The sequence below is a fragment of the Sorex araneus genome, chromosome 5, assembly GCF_027595985.1.
Source record: "Sorex araneus isolate mSorAra2 chromosome 5, mSorAra2.pri, whole genome shotgun sequence".
NCBI lineage: Eukaryota > Metazoa > Chordata > Mammalia > Eulipotyphla > Soricidae > Sorex > Sorex araneus.
Window position 1 is genome coordinate 143,926,697 of NC_073306.1, and position 20,039 is coordinate 143,946,735.

A 20,039-nucleotide genomic window follows, 5' to 3' on the forward strand; every position below is an offset into this window, starting at 1 on the left:
TCAAAACTTATACTTAGCTCTGAGCTCAGGGGTCACTCCTGGTAGAGCTCAGGGATTGAACCTGGGTTGAGCACAGGCAAGACCATTGTGTTATCTCTCCGGCCCCTCGGACCATCCTCTGAATAGCTAGTGCTGACAACAGCTAAGAAGGCAGAGGCTATAAGACTTAGGTAAGAGGGGAGCTCAGTGTTAAGCATGTTAAGACTGAAATAACTATTATGTCCTAGAAAAAGTTTAGTGGAATACATACATACTGAAACTCGGAGAAAGTTATTCAAATATTAGGGCTCTATTCATCCACAGAAGTTCCTTAGAGCTGGAACTAAGTGGTAGTTATGCCGAACTTTTAGCAGACACACTCACAACCCACAGATGCTGCCGTGTTCATGGCCTAACTCCACTGCCTCATCACTGAGCTCCAGACAGACGCCAAACTGCCAAAAATTTCATGTACACCAGGGTTTTTTGGCTGAAAATTCCATGTCTTCTTGAATTGGGAGTGGGCGACCTCCTCTCACTCCCACACCCATACTTCCAGAAGCTCTGACAGTCATACCCACATTCCACCACCACCCATACCATATCAGCTCACTGCCCAGCAGCTAAATGTTCTGGATTTTCTGGAGTGAGCAGCTGCACAACATCTCCAAACTCTATGATACTAACATCCCAGTAGAAACACCAGATTCGAAGGGAGTGTAAAGTAAAAGTCAACTAATCTCTATTAATAAAAACATTAACACAGAAGGCCCAACTAGCAACAGCAGCTTAGTAAACCCTCACAGAAGGACTTTATGTCCCCATGGTAAGATACAACAACCTTCACAAATTTTCTCTTACTGAAGTATCTTTTGATAATTCCATTAGTCATTTAGTGGTTAAAAGCAATACAAAGTAAATTCTTGTGGGTGTGCTATAAGAGCAGGCTTGAGGGATGGCTGGTAAGATGGGGACAATGGTGGAGGGAAGGCTTCAGTGGTGGTGGCAGTAGGGTTGGGATATTGTGTGCCTGTAACAAATGCATCATGAACAGCTTTGTAAATGGCAATTGTTTAAATAAAGTGAAAAAAATAACAGTAGTTTCCTTGTACACTGTCAACCCTGGTATGATCCCCAGCAATCCATAAGGCCCCCCACTCCTGAGTCCCACCAGGAGTGATCCCTAAGTGCAATCAGGAATAAATCCTAAGAATCTCTGTGTGTGGCTTAGAAATTTTTTAAAAAAGAGGGAAGGAAAAAGAAAATTAGGTTCTTCAAAAATAAGTTTATTACTACTTTTCTTTTCTCTTTTTGTTCTTGGAGGGGTTACGGTCTGGGCTGTACCCAGGGGTGCTTATTCCTGGTTCTGTGCTGAGGAGTTGCCCCTGACCAAATGCTCAGGGAATCATACCTAGTGATGGGGATTTGAAGCAGAGTTATGGCTGCCTTTGCTGCATACAGGGCCTTAGAAGGTTATGAAGTTATGGGTACCTTGGGAATAGTTCTCAATTTCTCAAACACTTTTCATTATTACGTGTAAATGACAATGACTGGCATTAATCTTTTGATTGTAGTGTATATAACTGACATCAAGCTTTTGATTGCCCAGGCAACCATTTCAAGAAGTATCCTTGGGGGCTGGAGCAATAGCATAGTGGGTAGGGCGTTTGCCTTGCACGCGGCCGACCCGGGTTCGATTCCCAGCATCCCATATGGTCCCCTGAGCACTGCCAGGAGTAATTCCTGAGTGCAGAGCCAGGAGTAACCCCTGTGCATCGCCAGGTGTGACCCAAAAATCAAAAAAAAAAAAAGTATCCTTCTTGGATGACTGTCAACTGTATTGTGATGCTACTGGCAAAATAACCAGAGAAAGAGCTGTGTTGCTTCCACCTGTGAAGGTCTCTACCAAAAAGCTCTGGGCCACCGAGTAACCAACAGCTTGAGTGATACTTCTTTTCCCTTTCCAGCCCCAACTCTCTCTCTTAAGCTTTAAATTCACTTATGCTGAGAAATCCTAGAAACTCTAAACACTCAGACCCAAACGAAGACAGAGAACCAGTCTCCATTCTTCCCTCTTACTGCCTGCACCCAGCCTCCCTTGTGGCCTCAGCCATGCCCTGCCCCCTCCAGGATCTAGTAGTAACAAACTAGTTCTTCAAAGCTTACTCAAGGCTTTGACTGAAATGTGTTCAGGCATCAGCAGCACAAGGCTGTTTCAGCCAAAGATTAGCCCTCGTGGAGAAAATGAGGTTTGCAACAAGCAGTGCAGGCCTGAGGAGTGCCAGAAGCATGCCAACCTGATCAGCCATACCAACAGGCTGACACCAACACAGGAACTACTTAAAACCCACCTTGAATTAGGCAAAAAGGGGTCAGGATCAGCTCCCAACTTCTCAGCTTGGGCTTTTTAAACTTCTTCCTCGTCATAGCTAATTGATTTGAACTCAGGAATCTGGGCAGACCAGAGGAATATGCCTTACTCAAGGCAGAAACCTAAGTCAGGCTGGCACCAGGAGCAAAGAAAGAGTGATGAGGCACACAGGCTCCAAAAGATAGGGCTTTTCAGGGCCCAGAGGCATAAGTATTCCTTCTTGTTCTAAATATTCTTGTACATAAGCATTTTTGCCCATAAATACTCTAAGTACTCCTTTGCATACAAATTCCTTCTTGTTCTAAAATTGTAAGATTCTAACAGGGCTGATCTGAGTGAGAAATATACGGTCTGTTTTCAGAAACACACCAGCCATAAATTAGGAATGGCCTTGGTGTCCTTGAGGATGGTCTTACTGTTTGAAGGCAGGGCGATGGGATTCTAGCTATGGGAGCCTGAACAAAGGTGAAAAGGAAATCATTTGGTTTTTTTTTTTTTTTTTTTTTTTTGCTTTCTGGTTCACACCCAGCGATGCTCAGGGGTTACTCCTGGTTCTGCACTCAGGAATTACTCCTGGCAGTGCTTGGGGGACCATATGGGATGCTGGGGATTGAACCCGGGTCGGCCGCGTGCAAGGCAAACGCCCTACCCGCTGTGCTATCGCTCCAGCCCCCAGAAAAGGAAATCATTTGGGACTTGGCATTGGTAGGGAGTTGGCAGATGTTGATGGAAGGTTTTTCTCACCAACTTCTTCTGAGATATTGCTTCATGTTCTGAGCAGGCATCTAGAGAGAGAGACGAAGCCTCCATTCCAGAAACTCTTTGGTGGAGGAACCTCTATAGAAGTCTCTCTGGTCAGACCTCTCATGCAGACCCTTATATAAAACTTCCACAAGATTAAATAATTGAAATCAGAACTTGCTACAACTTTAAATTATCCTAAATTTTAAATTAGGATAAAGGAGGCATTGTGTGTAGAACTTAAGGTAATGAATGAAATATTTCTTACCTGGCAAACTGATTATGTGCTTCTTGTTCCTGGTTCCAAGTAAAGAAGCACTCTGTTTTAATGCAGAAATTCTGCTCTCCTGGCTTGAAGCCTGCATTGGGAGCTGCATGGCCAGACGCCAAAGCAAGCAGAGGCCAGCTGCCTTCTGCAGGGCTCTGTAGTGACATCACAATTCCTTTCACAGAAGAAATTTGAGCCTGTAAAAACATAACAAAGTTTAAAAATTAAACATAGAAAATGTAGGCTGTTCCTATTTCTATATTCTTTTATCTAATATTCAAGGAAGATACATTTTAAAAATAAGAAGAAAGGGAGGGTATAAGAGAGGGTTCTTGTCTTCATTGGGGAGACCCAAGGTCAATCCCAGTACCCTACACAATCTCTCTGAGCCTGACTGGAGTAATCCCTGAGCAAAGAGCCAGGAACTGTGGCCCCCAGCAAGCAGTCTGTACTCAGCCCTTTGAGCTCTTTCACTGGCACAAATCCACTGCCTTAGTCTCCATTTATGGTGTCTTTCCTATTTGTTCATAGTGGAAGTCCTAACCAGTGCAATATGACAGAAGAAAGAAATAAACAGCATATAAATAATAAGGGAAGAATTGTTCTGTCCCTATTTATAAATGATGTAAATGTATAACCCAGAGGAATCTACCCCCACCATTCACGTAAAAAAGACTCTTAGAACTAATACATCAGTTTAAGTAGGTTTCAAGATTTAAAAAACCAAACAGGAGGAGCTGGAGTGATAGTACAGTGGGTAAGGCATTTGCTTTGCACATGGCTGACCCAGGTTCGATTTCCAGCAACCCAATGGTCCCCTGGTCAGCGCCAGGAGTAATTCCTGAGTGCAAAGCCAGGAGTAACCCCTGTGCATTACCAGGTGTGACCCAAAAAGAAAAAAAAATCCAGGAGCTGGAATGATGCAGCAGGTAGGGAGCTTGCATACCTTGCACACCACCAATAGTGATCCCTCAGCACAGAGCCAGCCAGAAGTAAGCCCTAAGAACTACCAACTGTGGCCAAAAATAAATAAATAAATAAAATAAAAACAAATACCAGAAGACTGAAGTTTTAAAAAAAAATCAATTGTATCCCCTTAAACCAATAATAAGCATGAAAAATTAATTTTTTTTCTAATTTTTTTTGTTTTTTGGCTCACACCTAGCAGTGCTCAGGGGTTACTTCTGGGTCTCTACTCAGGAATCATTCCTGTTTATGCTCAGAGGGACCATAATGAGATGCTAGGAATCGAACCCAGGTCAGCCTCATGCAAGACAAGCATCTTATCCACTGTACTATCACCCCAGCCTCCAAAAATAACTTTATATAAAATAAATTACTATTTATAAAAACCATAGAAAAAACAAAATACTTTGATACAATGAAGACGTTACTGGTGCCCGCTCGAGCAAATCGATGAACAACGGGACAACAGTGCTACAGTGCTACTTTGATATAAACCCATAAAATATGTATAGGATTCATATGCTGAAAACCATAAAATATTAATAATAAATTTAAATAATTCATAAATAGTAAAAAGTCCAATATAACAAACATACCATATTTACGGACTATAATATTCAAAATTATACATCAATTCTCTCAGGTTAATTTTTAGAAAATCAATAAGCCCCAAGTAATAGAAACAGGAAGAAAACTATATCAAGTCACATTATGAACAAATTGCTTTAAAAAAAAGAAGCTGGGGAGATAGTACAAAGGGTAAGGTGCTTTGCTTTGCATGTGACCAACCTGGGATCGATCCCTGGCACCACATTTGGTCCCCCAGCCTGCCATGGGTGATTCCTGAACACAGAGCCAGGAGTAAGCCCTGAGCAAGGCTGGGTGTAACCCTCAAGCCCAGAAAAAACACCAAACAAATAAAAACTAGATATCCATGGGCAAAAGTGTGGCCTTAGAATAATTCTGTACTATCTCTGCATTCTCCCTGAAATTATAAACTTTTAGAAGAAAACAGGAGTAAATGTTCATGTGCCAGGATGGGGCTGGCACAATAGTTCAGATGGAAGGGTGCTTCCCTGAGAGCAGACCCAGGAGTAACTAACTCCTGAGCACTGCTGGGTGTGGCCCAAACCCCATGCCTAAATGTTCATGTGCTAGGCTGGGCTGAAACACTTTCAAATCTTTGCACAGGGGTTACTCCTTGCTCATGCACTCAGGAATTACTCCTGGCAGTGCTCAGGGGACCATATGGGATGCTAGGAATCGAACCCGGATCAGCCGTGTGCAAGGCAAATGCCCTACCTGCTGTGTTATCTCTCCAGCCCCTCAAATATTTTATTATATGGAGGGTAGGTACCTCTCAAGCAGTGCTTAGGAGCCCAGACATCACTTCCTACAACACTTGGCCTTGCAGAACAGAGCCTGATGGGTAGGTGTGTATGCCTGGCAAAGTAGTGCTACTGGGCACAGTGGAGCTAGGGGACACCAGACCTATACCAGGGGGCGGGCGGAGCTGCTGTACCAAGGTTCAAACTATAAGCATTACACATGCCAGGCATAGTCTGTAACCCTCTTGGCTATCTCCCCAGCTCCACAAAAACACAAGAATTAGGGCTGGAGAGAGCCTAATCAGCTGAAACCCTAGATTAAATTCCCCAGAATTCCTGGCCCCCCAACCTCTGCTGAGAGCTATTCTGAGCATTGAGCTGGACCTAGCATCTCAGCACCATTGAGTATGGCACCAAAACATACAAGGTGTTGCAATAATTAATTTGCTTTTAATTAAAATTTTTACAATGCCAGGGACTTAACCTAGGGCTTCACACATGCAAAGCATGTATTCTAATGATGAACCAAATCCCAAGTCTATAAGCATTAAAATACACTGAACTTCATCAAATTTCAAGTTTTGTGCTTTAAAAGACATCATTAAGAAATTGGAAGAACAGGCTGGAGAGATAGTTCAGCTGGTAAGGCACTTGCCTTCCACATAGTTAACCCAGGTTTGATCCCCAGCATCCCACATGGTTTCCTGAGCCCCGCCAGGAGTAATTCCTGAGCACAGAGCTAGGAGTCACCCCTGAGAACCACTGGGTGTAGACAAAAACAAAAACAAATAAAGAAAAGAAAATTAAAAAGCAGGGCCTGGAGCTACAGTACAGCAGGTAATGTTCTTGCTTTTCCTGTAATTGACCTGAGTTCGAACACCAGTATCCCATAGGGTCCCCTGAGTCCATCAGAAATAATTCCTGAGTATAGAGCCAGGAGTAATCTCTGAACATTGCCAAGTGTGACCCAAAAACAAAACAAAAGAAACTGGAGAAACAGAGCCAGAGAGGTAATATAGGGGTTAAGATGCTTTTTTTTTTCTTTTTGGGTCACACTCGGCAATGCACAGGGGTTACTCCTGGCTCTGCACTCAGGAATTACTCCTGGCGGTGCTCAGGGGACCATATGGGATGCTGGGAATCGAACCAGGTCAGCTGCGTGCAAGGCAAACGCCCTACCCTCTGTGCTATTGCTCCAGCCCCCTAAGATGTTTTTCTTGCACATGGCTGATGGCAGTTCTACTCCAGCACCACATATGGTCCACCATCCACTGCCAGGAGTGATCTCTGCACACAGAGCCAGGAGTAATCCCTGATCACCACTGGCTGCCATGTAATCCCCGCCCTCCCTAAAGAAAACATACATACATACATACATACATAAAAATAAACACGTTTTTTTAAGTAGGGGCCAGAGAGAAAGAGTATAGGGATTAAGGCATGTTTCTGGGGCGCTTGCATGCACAGCGGGTAGGGCGTTTGCCTTGCACTTGGCCGACCCAGGTTCAAATCCCAGCATCCCATATGGTCCCCTGAGCACCACCAGGGGTGATTCCTGAGTGCAGAGCCAGGAGTGACCCTTGTGCATCACCGGGTGTGACCCAAAAAGAAAATAAAAAGGCATATTGCTGACATTGGCTCAATCCCCAGGGCCACATGTGGGCACCACCAGGTGCTCAGCACCACCCCTGAGCACAGAGCCAGGTGTAAAACCTGAACACTGCCAGATATATACAAATAAATAAATAAATAAAAACAAAAGATTTTTTTTTTCTTTTTGGGTCACACCGGCGATGCACAGAGATTACTCCTGGCTCATGCACTCAAAAATCACTCCTGGCGATGCTCAGGGGACCATATGGGATGCTGGGAATCGAACCCGGTCGGCCGTATGCAAGGCAAACACCCTACCCACTGTGCTATCACTCCAGCCCCAAAGCAAAAGATTTTAATAGATATTTCACCATAGAAAATATTCAAATACCCAAAAAGCATGAAAAAAGATGCTCAATGTCATTACTTACTACCACTTGACACACTCATCTGGCTAAAATGATAAAAAGACAGTATTAAGTAGTTGGTACAGAATTTGGTAAAGGCAGTACAAGTAAGCAGGTGCAGAATTTGGACACTTTGTGAGGGAAGGCTTAAAATCTAATTTCTAGCTCTCCTATCAACAGTGGCCACGATGGGTAGGACATGTCCTATGCTGTGTGCCAACCTGGTCAGCTGCTAGTTGGGTTGACCCATCCTTATACAGCAGAGTGACCACCACGGCTGCTGCCTGCTTGATCATTTCAACCAGCTGGCTTTTTCCCAAATCATCCAAATGCTGAATATCACAAAAATGGTTTTGGAATGCTCTCGAGTTCTCAGAATTCAGGTAGGCTTCAATCTCATTTGCATCTTTCTCCAGTGCTCTGTGTTTTCCTGTGCTCTCTGATGAAATGCTACTCGGAGCATGTTTTCTTTTTAGATTCATGCTTGCTTTCTTCACGTTATTTATATTTTCTTTCAGGAACTGCTTCTTTCTATGTTCCATTCTCTGTATATTGGAAGTCTCTTGATTATTATACTGTGGAATTAAATGACCAGAAGGAGACAATGAGCTGATACTCTTTGGTTTTTGGCTAGTAGACAGCTGATCTGTGAGTTTGATATTGGAGAACTGAGGAGAGAATTTGATGAAAGCACTTGACATCTGGCTTGTAAGATAATTAAAATTCTGTTTTAAAAAAAGGGAAAATATTTCATTAAACTGTAGCTTTATATCCACATCTAAACTCAAAAGAAATTCTGGCAATTTTCCAATGAATTCAAATGAGAACACAGCTTCATCTTATCCATGATCAAACTTTCTAATGAACTACAGTGCTGGATAGAACAGGAATTTGCTCATCCCACAAAGGAGGCATATCTGAATTCCAGGTTGGAACAGATAGGGTACAAAGCATCTTCAGCGACTCTCCCATTAGAGTAAGCTGGGGTTTGAACACAGGTAGTGTGCTCCAGAGACCATGCTCTGAAGCACTCTGCTGCTCCACTACTGTTTCATGTACAGGGTCTCAAAATGATAGGACCGTCTCTCATCCCTCCCATCAAGTCCAACTTCAAAATCCACTCACTAATAATCTTTGTGTTTCCACTGGTTCAGAACCCCAAGCTCTCTTCCCTTAACCTGAAAACAATGCCTCCTCCCTTTTAGCCATTATACACACAGACAATGCTTAACACATAATAGATCTAACACATTACAAATCACTCAATAACCAAAGGTTCTCTGTTTAAAATGATTCGTATTTTCAAGAATTCAGGACTAACCTTCTGTTCCAATGATTGAGTTGTCTCATCTTCTGAAACTGAATACTTAACACTAAGGTTGCTCTCCACTTCTGCATCTTACAAAAACACAAAAAGCAAACACAAGGCATTAAGCTTAGAAACATTGAAATCTAAGTCAAAATTAGTTAAACATCGAGAGGGCCCATGCAATAGCACATGTGACCAAGCTGTGCTCAATCTCCGGCACCGTGTATGATCCCTCTAGCCTTCCAGGAGTGATCTCTGATCACAGAACCAGGAATTATCACAGAGCCAGTAACCCCTGATCATCACCAGGTGTGGCCCCAAAACAACAACAACAAAAAGGCTTCAGGAAATCCTTAAACTAAGCAATACTGCAATGGAACAATTATTGATTTGACAAAATATTAAAACAAAAATTTATTTAAAGAGGCTGGAGCCATAGCATAGCGATAGGGTGTTTGCCTCCCATGCGGCCAACCCAGGTTCAATTCCCAGCATCCCATATGGTTCCCCAAGCACCACCAGGGGTAATTCCTGAGTGCAGAGCCAGGAGTAACCCCTATGCATTGCCAGGTGTGACCCAAAAAGAAAAAAATATTATTAAATTTTTGTTGTGGGCTGGAGAGATAGCACACCGGGTAGAGTGTCTGCCTTGCACTCGGCCAACCCGGGTTCGATTCCCAGCATCCTATAAAGTCCTCTGAGCACCACCAGGGGTAATTCCTGAGTGCAGAGCCAGGAGTGACCCCTGTGCATTGCCAGGTGTGACCCAAAAACCAAAATAAATAAATAAATGAAAATTTTTGTTGTTCTTGGGCCACACTTAGAGATGCTCCCAGCTCTGCACTCAGGAATTATTCCTGGTGGTGCATGGGGGACTATTGAGGTTGGTGGAGATGGAACCTGGGCCAGCACATGCAAGGCAAGTGCTGTACTATTGCTCTATGCCCTACATTTATTTTTAAATTGTAATGCATATTGCCTGGATGCAACTCTATCAACATGACTCACAACCTTTACATGTTCCCTCTATTTTAGTGTTTGTATTTGGGCCAACTAAGCGGTGCTCAAGCCTTATTCCTAGTTCTGGGATCACTCCTAGAGGGCCTCTAAATGTAAATGGGGGAAATCCTTAGTTCCTAATATTTTTTTAAATTTTGGGGGTGGAAGAGGGTGGTGTTTGGGGGCACACCTGGCAATGCTCAGGGGTTACTCCTGGCTCTGCACTCATGAATTACTTCTGGCAGTGCTTGGGGGAACCATATGGGATGCCAGGGATCGAACCCAGATGGCTTGTGTGCAAGGCAAATGCCCCACCCGCTGTACTATCACTCTGTCACCCTATACAAGTGGATTTTAATAGCATTAGGATATGCACAAAATGATTGATTCTTTTAAATATAAATATAATGCTATTTTAAATTTAATGCTATGAGAGATTGGACAGCTCTTATAATTGTAAAATTAAGTTCAAAATACATATGAAACACTAAACATCTGAAAATAGACAAAGAGATAAGGGGGAAAAAAGAACTGCTTTAAACTATAAGAACTGAATAGCATGATTATTAAATCCAATTGGTAGTTGGAAAGAAACATGAAAAGATCTCTAGAACAGAATAGACAATCTAAAATCTGACACCAGGACTTCTGAGAATTTAATATGCAACAGATGATATTTTATCAGTTTTCAAGTAAAAAAGAATAGATTTATAAATATAACCAGCACCACTCTGAAAGAAAATAATATCCCTGAGGAAGCCTGTTTGTAACTTTGAAAAATGACAAATGCTTGATATATACATTGTAGAACAAGTTTTTAAACATTGACAAAAAAGAACAATTCAAAAATAGAAGAAATACACAAAAGAACAAATCAAAAAAAGCAAGCATGATCTGTGTACAAAATCACTAGTCATTATGCAAATTAAGCATAATTGGTGGTGGAGTATTACTATCATGCAATTATGTGCTTAAAGTACATTAAAATGTATTTTCATAAATTTATCAACACATATTAAAATAAAAATACATGCACAAAGCTGGAGAGATAGTAAGGCAATAAGACACCACCAGACTGTGCTCCAGAAAGGCTGCTCCATTTCATATTTCCATGGGCAGGACTGAATTTCCTGATGCTCATTATCCTCCCAGTGCTGCATGAGAAGCCTATCCACCCCAAAAAAGAATCACAAGAGCTGTATCAATTGACGAAGATGCAGATATCTGTGAAAGTGATCCTATTTATAAAAACAAAGGCCAACCCCCCCCCACACACACACACACCATGTCCATGAGTATGTCCACTGGCACAAGGCTGAGCTCGCAGACTGTCTTGATGAAGACTGGAAAAACTGTTGGGGAATGAGGGAAGGACTTGACTAAGAGGCATTACTGCAAAGCCCTCATATGGTCCTGCAGAACCTGATCAAGGGAATTGGGCCAGGTATAGTAGGGAAAGTGCTTGCCTTGCATGCAGCTGATCCAGACTTGATCCTTGGCACCACAAAGAGTCGCCCCCAACCCTTGCCAGGAATGATGATTCCCTCAACACAGAGCCAGAATCAAACCCTGAACACTGCCTAGTGCAGTCCAAAAACAAAAAACAAAAAAAGAGGCACAGATCCAGGCAAGGCCAAGAGTCTCTATGGTGTCAGATGACGATGAATCTGAATTTTCTAGTCATCAAAGTTGATACCAACCCAATTTTGAGGGGAAAGTGAGATCTGGAGGAGTCTCGGTTTACTTTACTGAAATGGTCAGTGCAGTCACGGCACTGGGGAATTCACACATTTATGAACCGCTCCAACAATCTCTTAGTGACAATAAGACTCATCCAGGAGAGCTGATTTTTATTTTTTTGTTTTTTGGCTTTTGGGGTCACAGCTAGCGATGCTCAGGTGTTACTCCTGGCTCTGCACTCAGGAATTACTCCTGATGGTGCTCAGGGGACCACATGGGATGCTGGGATGGAACCAGGTCGGCCACATGCAAGGCGGATGCCCTACCTCTCCAGCCCAAGGAGAGTCGATTCCTGTATTGAGGGAAGAACAGAGGGCTGGGCGAACTTGACAACCCACCCTCTGAATTCAATTCCTCAGGGAGTAAAGGCGAAAAATATGACCTGGTAACAGCAGCTAATGAAGTTATTGTTGAAAAAGTTAGAGATCTAATGACCAAGAGAGATACAAAGGGTTAGCACAAGGAAATGCTGCTGGTGGCATCCCTTGCCAAAGCTCTGTTACATTCATAGAATATAACCAGGAGATAAAATCAAAGATATTGGGATCAAGGCTGCAGAGGACAGCGCACTGCAGTGCATGGACATCATAAATGTCATCTTCGCAGCTCTGACAAAGAGATCAGCCCTGTGCCAGTGTATCAGAATCTTCTGATCGATGCCTGTGTCCTCGATTTGGACTCAGGGCTGCTCCAGCAGGCCGATCAAGATCAATGCTCTCTCTGGGGGCTGGAGCAATAGCACAGTGGGTAGGGCGTTTGCCTTGCACTCGGCCGACCCGGGTTCTAATCCCAGCATCCCATATGGTCCCTTGAGCACTGCCAGGGGTAATTCCTGAGTGAAGAGCCAGGAGTAACCCCTGTGCATCGCCAGGTGTGACCCAAAAACCAAAAAAAAAAAAAAAATCAATGATCTCAGCTAATCCTCCAGCCCTAGTTCTCGTGGACTACGAGGCCGCTAGTTTCTGTCAGGAGGATCTCATTGGGATTGGCTGCGTGCTCTGCGTGCCAGTCCATTCTGCAGTTTCAGCCCCATCTGTGCAAGTCCTTCAAGCCCTCTCCCTCCCACCTGTACTCAAGTCCAAGAAGAAAGTCAAGGTGTCAGACTAAATGCAGTAGGCTGACTCTCATGGGGGTGTGGCTGGGAAAGTTCTGGAATGCAGACAGCTTCATGGAAGAGTAGGGTGGGTCTATGAAGTTTTTAATGCCCTGTTCAGCTTTTGCTTTGGGGATGGGTTGGTTTGAGGGGGTGCAGCCCCCACATGCTTTCCTGAATGCAGGCTCCTAATCACCATCGTCGTTACAGAATGACTACAGACTTGATTTTATTTGTTCATTGTTGTAGGGGCCCCTGCAGTGACAGGGATGGAGCCCTGGAGCACAAAAGAAGAGGCCCTAGAGACTGCCTTGAGCATATCTCCAGTCATTTCTCAAGGATTCTCTGGAGTGGAATGTTGTCCCCAGGTAGAAATCTTTTCCACTTTCAGGGCCTACTCAGGACCTATAATCCAATGGCTAGGGCACTTGCCTTGCACATACTGACCTGGATTCAATCCCCAGCATCCTGTATGATTCCCCTGAGCACTGCCACATGTGGCTCCAAAAAATACACCTCCTTCAAAACAACAACAACAAGAACCTTTTTTTTTTTTTTTTGCTTTTTGGGTCACTCCTGGAGATCAAGTGTCAGAATAGCATATTACTGATACCAATCATGAGCAACTCTATCTATAGCTCACTGTGGTTTAATTAAAAAAATTAAAATATTCTATTGGGGCTGCAGCAATAGCACAGTGGGTAGGGCGTTTTTGTCTTGCACGTGGCCAACGTGGGTTCAACTCCCAGCATCCCATATAGTCCCCTGAGCACCGCCAGGGGTAATTCCTGAGTGTAGAGTCAGGAATAACCCCTGTGCATGGCCAGGTGTGACACAAAAAGCAAATAAAATAAAATAATCACTTGCCACTTGTCAATCCCATCGATCTTTGATTTGCTCAAGTGGGTGCCAGTAACATCTCCATTCGTCCCTGCCATGTGCTAGTGTAGCCCAATGATATCTGCTCGCTCCAGGAACAGGAAGAGCCTCATTCAGGGTTTTGACAACGAAGTCTGAACATGGTGGGCAGCCATGCAGTCTTTTGACCTCCCGTGGAATATAGTCGGTAACAGCTCTAGTCCAGTGGTCGTCTCTGAATCACATTACATATCTGGCCCACCTGATTTTTGACACCCTGGCAAATGAGACAGTGCCCCTGATTCTTGACCACTGACAGAGGTCGGAACTCCGGATTCCTTCTCTCACTTGAGTGAAACATGATACTCCAAGCATAGCTCTTTTGATTCCTCTTTGGGATATCCAAATAGCGTTCTCATCCTGTTTTCATAGGGCCCAGGTCTCTGAGGTGTATGTTAGTGCAGGAAGAACGGTGGAGTCGAAAAGATGTGCCCGGAGCTGGAGGTTCTTCGTCCTCTTAACCACTTCGTCGATGCTCTTGAAGACGTTCCATGCTGCTCTCTTCCTCTTGCACAGTTCTGGCACCAAGTCGTTCCTCATGTTGAGTTCTCGACCCAGGTACACATAGCTGCTGCATTCGGAGAGGTTTGTTCTATTGAGGGCAAATAGAATGTCAGGGACTAGTTCATTGTTCATGAACATTGTTTTGCTGAGATTCAGCCCAAAGAACTCCACATTGGGTCTCATGGCCTAGAATGGAACGAACAGGGTGAGAGACTGTCTTAGTTCATCATATCAACCAAGACCATCCATGGTAACTCACAGTTCCAGAAGGCCGAATCTAAACATTGGACATGGGAGTCTCCTGGTGGACAGTTCCACAATGAAACTGACCACATCATATTCAATTGAAGGTTTTGCCTGACCGATGTCGCTGTTGTCCCAAAATTCCAAATGGTATCGGATCACCGTCTCCTTCATGCAAAATTCTACTTCACAGAGCAGGGAGAAAGGTCTGCAAAGTTTAAGTTTAAGAAGAGAACTCCCACTCCTTTGGACCCTGCTGCAGAGCGAGCATGATGGAAGAGCCCAAGGGAGCGCCCTTGGACTCCAAGCAGCCCACTGAACTAATTCCGGCATGGGATCGGAGAACCCACGGCGGGCTGAGACAGTGGAAACCGGGCATCCCCCAATTCTTTTAACCTCTCTCTCTCAACCCCTTCCTCCGGAGCACAGCGCAGGGTCCACGGCTTTCTGAGCGCAAAATGGAGACGCCGAGCCTCTCTCTAGGTTTCTCCATCTTATGAGCACCATAAAAGGGTAAAAGTTTGTAGTGATGTTATTTCTGGTTGTACTTTCCCTGGACTTTATACAGAAACCCAAAACCGTGCGGCCGCTGCCGCGGCCACACGACCTAATGTCATCTTAGCATCAGCAATATGTAATGATTCCTTTTTAATGGGTCGGACTTTTGTGGGAGATCCTAACAATAATAGTAAGTCTTTTGCTGAAATATTGAAGGCAATCAAAGTGGTAGCCATCTCTCTAGACTGAACTAAGCTATATCCCCACGCCGGCTGAGAAGAAATATTCTTCTTTCTCGGGAAGAAACGCGGCGTGGCGTCAACCATAGTGTGATGTCCATTAAGCAAACAGACCTGGTGGCGTGGGAATGGGATATAAGGGGAAAAATTATGTACATGGAACAGTGGGACGCTGGTGGAATCTCGAGCCAGAACCGATACCAGCGCAAGACCTTTGGTTCCAGAAACTGCTTGCAGACACTCTACTAGACTATCAACTAAGCCAGAGCCCCACGCCTGCTGATGACAGGAAATAACCATCCTTTTCGGTTTTTTTCCCTTTGTCAGACAGCATGGCGATTACTAAACAGGCTCGAACTCGGTGGCGCGGGGCTAGGGGGAAAAAGAAAAGTTATGTAGGGGCTGGAGTGATAGCACAGCGGGTAGGGCGTTTGCCTAGCATGTGGCCGACCCGGGTTCAAATCCCAGCATCCCATATGGTCCCCTGAGCACCGCCAGGGGTAATTCCTGAGTGCAGAGCCAGGAATAACCCCTGTGCATCGCCAGGTGTGACCCAAAAAGCAAAAAAAAAAAAAAAAAAAAAAAAGTTATGTAACAAACAGCGGGACTTAATATCTCTATATTCTTAGCAATGGAGAACTATCAAATGCCTCCTTGGCAATAGGAGGCAATAGTCTTTTTCTTTTTGGGGGGAAACCCCAACAACGGTAGTGAGTTGTGTGTTGAAACATGGAATGTAATCGAGATAAAGCATAAACGAAGTGAAACTTATCACTTACAAGGGTGGGGACTGGGGAGGTTGGAGGGGGCGGCAGGTATACTGGGGGGGTTGGTGATGGAAGATGGGCACTGGTGAAGGGAAGGGTGTTTGAGTATTGTATAACTGACATAATCCTGAGAACTATGTAACCCTCCACATGGTGATTCAATAAAATTTAAAAAGAAAAAAAAAAAAAGAAGAGAACTCCCAGAATGACCACAAAATGGGAGCTCTTTGGCACTATTGCAGCAATGTAGGAAGATGACGTCGTTGACAACATCAATGAGGAAATACAATCAACTGGTACTTCCATGACTGCACGAAGAATGCCGAGAATGAGAAAGCCACAGATGCCTCTCTTTGGAAACTCTCGAGCTCATTCGCCAGTGTGATTTGGCACAAGCCTCAGGCAACCACAAGTTAACGTCCGAGCTCACAAAGCTGCAGAGAAGCAATAAAGGAAAACCTCAAAGAGAGAAGAGGAGTAGTGTTGGCTGATGTGGCAGAAGCCGGAAAAAGTATTCACGACGCTCACCTGTCCTTCGCCAAATACAAGACCAAGATGACTGCCCTCCGATGTCCTGATGGATCTATCACATCTTCCAGAAGGGCAATGGTGAGGACTATTCACGATTTCTACTCGGATTTCTTTGACAGCCACATCCACCTGCCCACATACCAAATTCCGTAGGATGGATATGTCATTCCCAACGTCCTCCCTTCCGAAATCCGACACACCATTTCGCCAGTAAAGACACCTACAGCACCCGGTCCAGACAAGGTCAGACCCGAACACTTGAAGAATCTGCCACCAGTACACATCAATACACTGGCTCGGCTCTTCACACGCTACCTGTCCACATGCAAGGTTCTGTCCCAGTGGAAAACCAGCAAGACCATTCTGTTGCACAAGAAGGGAGATATCCATGCCATCGGAAACTATCGCCCAATCTGCCTGTTGTCCGTCATCTACAAGTTGTTCACGTGAGTCATCCTGAATAGAATAGGCAGAACACTAGACGAAGGACAACCATGCGAGCAAGCTGGGTTCCGAAAATGATTCAGCACGATCAACCATATCCACACAGTGACCAAGCTCACTGAAGTTTCACCAGAGTTCAAGATGCCGCTCTGTCTAACTTTCATCGATTTAAAGAAGGCCTTTGATTCTGTTGAGACTGAAGCAGTCATTGAAGCCCTGGCCAAACAGGGCATTCAAACTCAGTACATCAAGACCCTCCGTGAGCTGTATTACAGATTCACCACCAGGATCTCACTAGGAAGTGATCATTGACGTAAAGAGAGGGGTTCGGTAGGGCAATACCATTTCACCAAAACTCTTCATTGCCACCCTAGAGAACATCATGCAACAATTGGAATGGGAAGGAATGGGAGTGAAGATAGATGGTCAGCAACTACACCACCTCCGCTTCATGGATGACATCATTCTCATAACACCAAACATTAGCCAAATGGCACAAATGCTGGCCGACTTCAACTGTGAGTGTGCAGCTGAATCTCAACAAAATAAAATAAAATAGAAATAAAAAAGTAAAATATTGTTTTGGGAGGCTTGGAGAGACATCTCAATGGGCTAAGTACAAGGTATACATGAAAAAATATGTTCTCAGCTTAGTTCTGTTTTATTTTTAATTTGTATTTATGGATTATTTTATATAAATTCTTATAACTAAAATTTTTACATTTCTTTGAAAAACTAAATAACTAAAAGGCACTGGACTTTCTTCACCCTGAATTGACTCCTCCTGTGACAGGTTTGTGCTTTTGCCCAAGTGCAGTGATGGCTAGGAAAACTGATGCTGTGAGAAGCCAGACAAAAACTGTCAGATGCAGGGCTGGAGTGATAGCACAGAGGTTAGGGCATTTGCCTTGCATGCGGACAACCCGGGTTCAATTCCCAGCATCTCATATGGTCCCCTGAGCACCCCCAGGAGTAATTCCTGAGTGCAGAGCCAGGAGTAACCCTGTGCATTGCCGGGTGTGACTCAAAAAGCAAAAACAAAAACAAAAACTGTCAGATGCAGGACAGTGAGTGATTCACACCAGCAAGGTCCGAGCATCTGAGTTTTCACAATCACTCAAGATTGCTGCTTACAATCACTTGCTTCAGGTAGGCTGGGGGTGACGAAGGAGGAGGCACAGCTCCAGGATGCTGCTGGGCCTCTTCCTGAGGAAAATTTAATGTGACAAATGACGCATCTCCTGTGACTACAAGTGGTCTCAGTGATATTAATCCCTCCCCTTTACTAGTCACCTGTTTGAAAGCCCCTTGCACTGGATTAGCACCTCTGCTGCTCTCATCTGATTAAATGACCCAAACCCTGCCCCCTGAGAGTCATAAGCCTTTAATCAAGTCCTGGCCAGTACATTTGCCATTATGTTTGGGCAGGGACCAAGGGAACATTTCACCTGAGTGCTAAGTATTGACTTCTTTGCCGCATTGTATAACAGCAATCTAAAATTCTGATGATCTGGCCATGGGGGCAAGGTGGAGATGACAATCCTTGCCTTCCATCTTTGGCATAAGGTACTTAAACTGAATTAAAGTCTTAACTTGGAGTTCATCTTTTGTGCCATAATGGGCTTCCTCCCCGAAAGTCACAAGTAAATCTAAAGCCAAAGGTATGTGGGGAAAGAGACAAATTTTCTTCCGAGTGGAGCCCTGGGGGTGCAGGGCACTTCTGTTGCCAGGCCATTAACGTGCAGTGTGTAGTGTGTACCGCATCCTGGCGTTTACTGCTGTCGTAGGCTAGCTTCTCCAAGCTAGTCCCCTGGAGTTTACTGAGGTCATTGTACACTAGCATCTCCAAGCTGGCACCCTGGCATTTACTGCTGTCATTGTAGGTTGGCATCTCCAAGCTAGTCCCCTGGAGTTTATTACAGTCATTGTAATCTAGCAATCTCCAAGCTGGCACCCTGGCATTTACTGCGGTCATTGTAGGCTAGCATGTCCAAGTTGGCCCCTTGGGCAGGGCAGGGCCTGCTGCAGGCCATTCCCTTTCCATCGGAAGGAACCTGTGGGACCTGAGCACAGGGTAGCAGCCAGGTGGAATTTTGCCAGTGGATCCAGAACTCAGGAAGCTTTGGAAAACTTAAGTCCACCAAGAGCCTAAACACAAAAAAGGCGGTCACATCGGGAACATCATCAGGATGGCAAAAAGGGTTCGGAGGGGTCAGCTTGCACCAAGTGACTTTTCCCCACTAAGCTAGTGGAGATTTTCTGTGGGGGCAGCTGGACATTCAGCAGAGAAGATAGCGAAATTAGTCGTGTAAGTGGGACTGCTCTGCTCTTGGACTTACACAATCCCCATCAACTTAGTGGCTGCTCCTTTGTAGAGCCAAAGCACCAGCACTGGCCATGCAGTGGCAGGCAGGCAGCTACTCACCAGTTCATCCTTCCTTTAGCACTCACTTCACATAGCTACTAGATTTCTTCTTGTTGCATTCTTTAGGGTTCTATCCCTTGGCAGCTAATTACTACCTAATTTATACTTGAAACTTCCCCTGGTCAGTTATTCTTGTTCTCATTCTGATGACCATCTCCTACTCTTCCTTTAGAGGCAGTTAGCTCTTGGTCAGGTTGTCATGCATAATAAGGACAGTAAGAGACAGCAGTTCCTATGGAAGTGGCATTTATTTTCAAGACAGAAGCCTCTGCGTTATCTCCACGCAAGGTAGGAAGGTGGTGGGGAGCCTTCAACAGAAAGGAGCAGTCATTTCTGTATGTCAAAAAGTACCTGGTATTGGGGGCTGGAGGAATAGCACAGCAGGTAGGGTGTTTGCCTTGCATGCGGCTGACCTGGGTTCGATTCCCAGCATCCCATATGGTCCCCTGAGCACTGGCAGGAGTAATTCCTGAGTGCAGAGCCAGGAGTAACCCCTGTGCATCGCCAGGTGTGATCCAAAAAGCAAAAAAAAAAAAAAAGTATCTGGTATTAAAAAATCACTGTATCACTGTCATCCCGTTGTTCATCGATTTGCTCCAGCGGGCACCAGTAACGTCTTCATTCATCCCTGTCACGTGCCAGTGAAGTCTGATGGTGTACTGGGGGCTCTTTCAGT

The 20,039-nt window shown here is 44.6% G+C and overlaps 1 protein-coding gene across 1 annotated transcript in view; it reads right to left on the reverse strand.

The window, feature by feature from the left end:
* POLN (DNA polymerase nu) overlaps positions 1-20,039 on the reverse strand; it is a 107,810-nt gene that overhangs the window by 81,034 nt on the left and 6,737 nt on the right. Inside the window, exons 2-4 of the mRNA XM_055137330.1 lie at positions 8,975-9,051; positions 7,875-8,378; positions 3,360-3,556 (exon numbers count right to left, since the gene is read on the reverse strand). Coding sequence (XP_054993305.1) covers positions 3,360-3,556; positions 7,875-8,378; positions 8,975-9,051 — 778 coding nt within the window. The remainder of the gene's footprint in view (positions 1-3,359; positions 3,557-7,874; positions 8,379-8,974; positions 9,052-20,039) is intronic.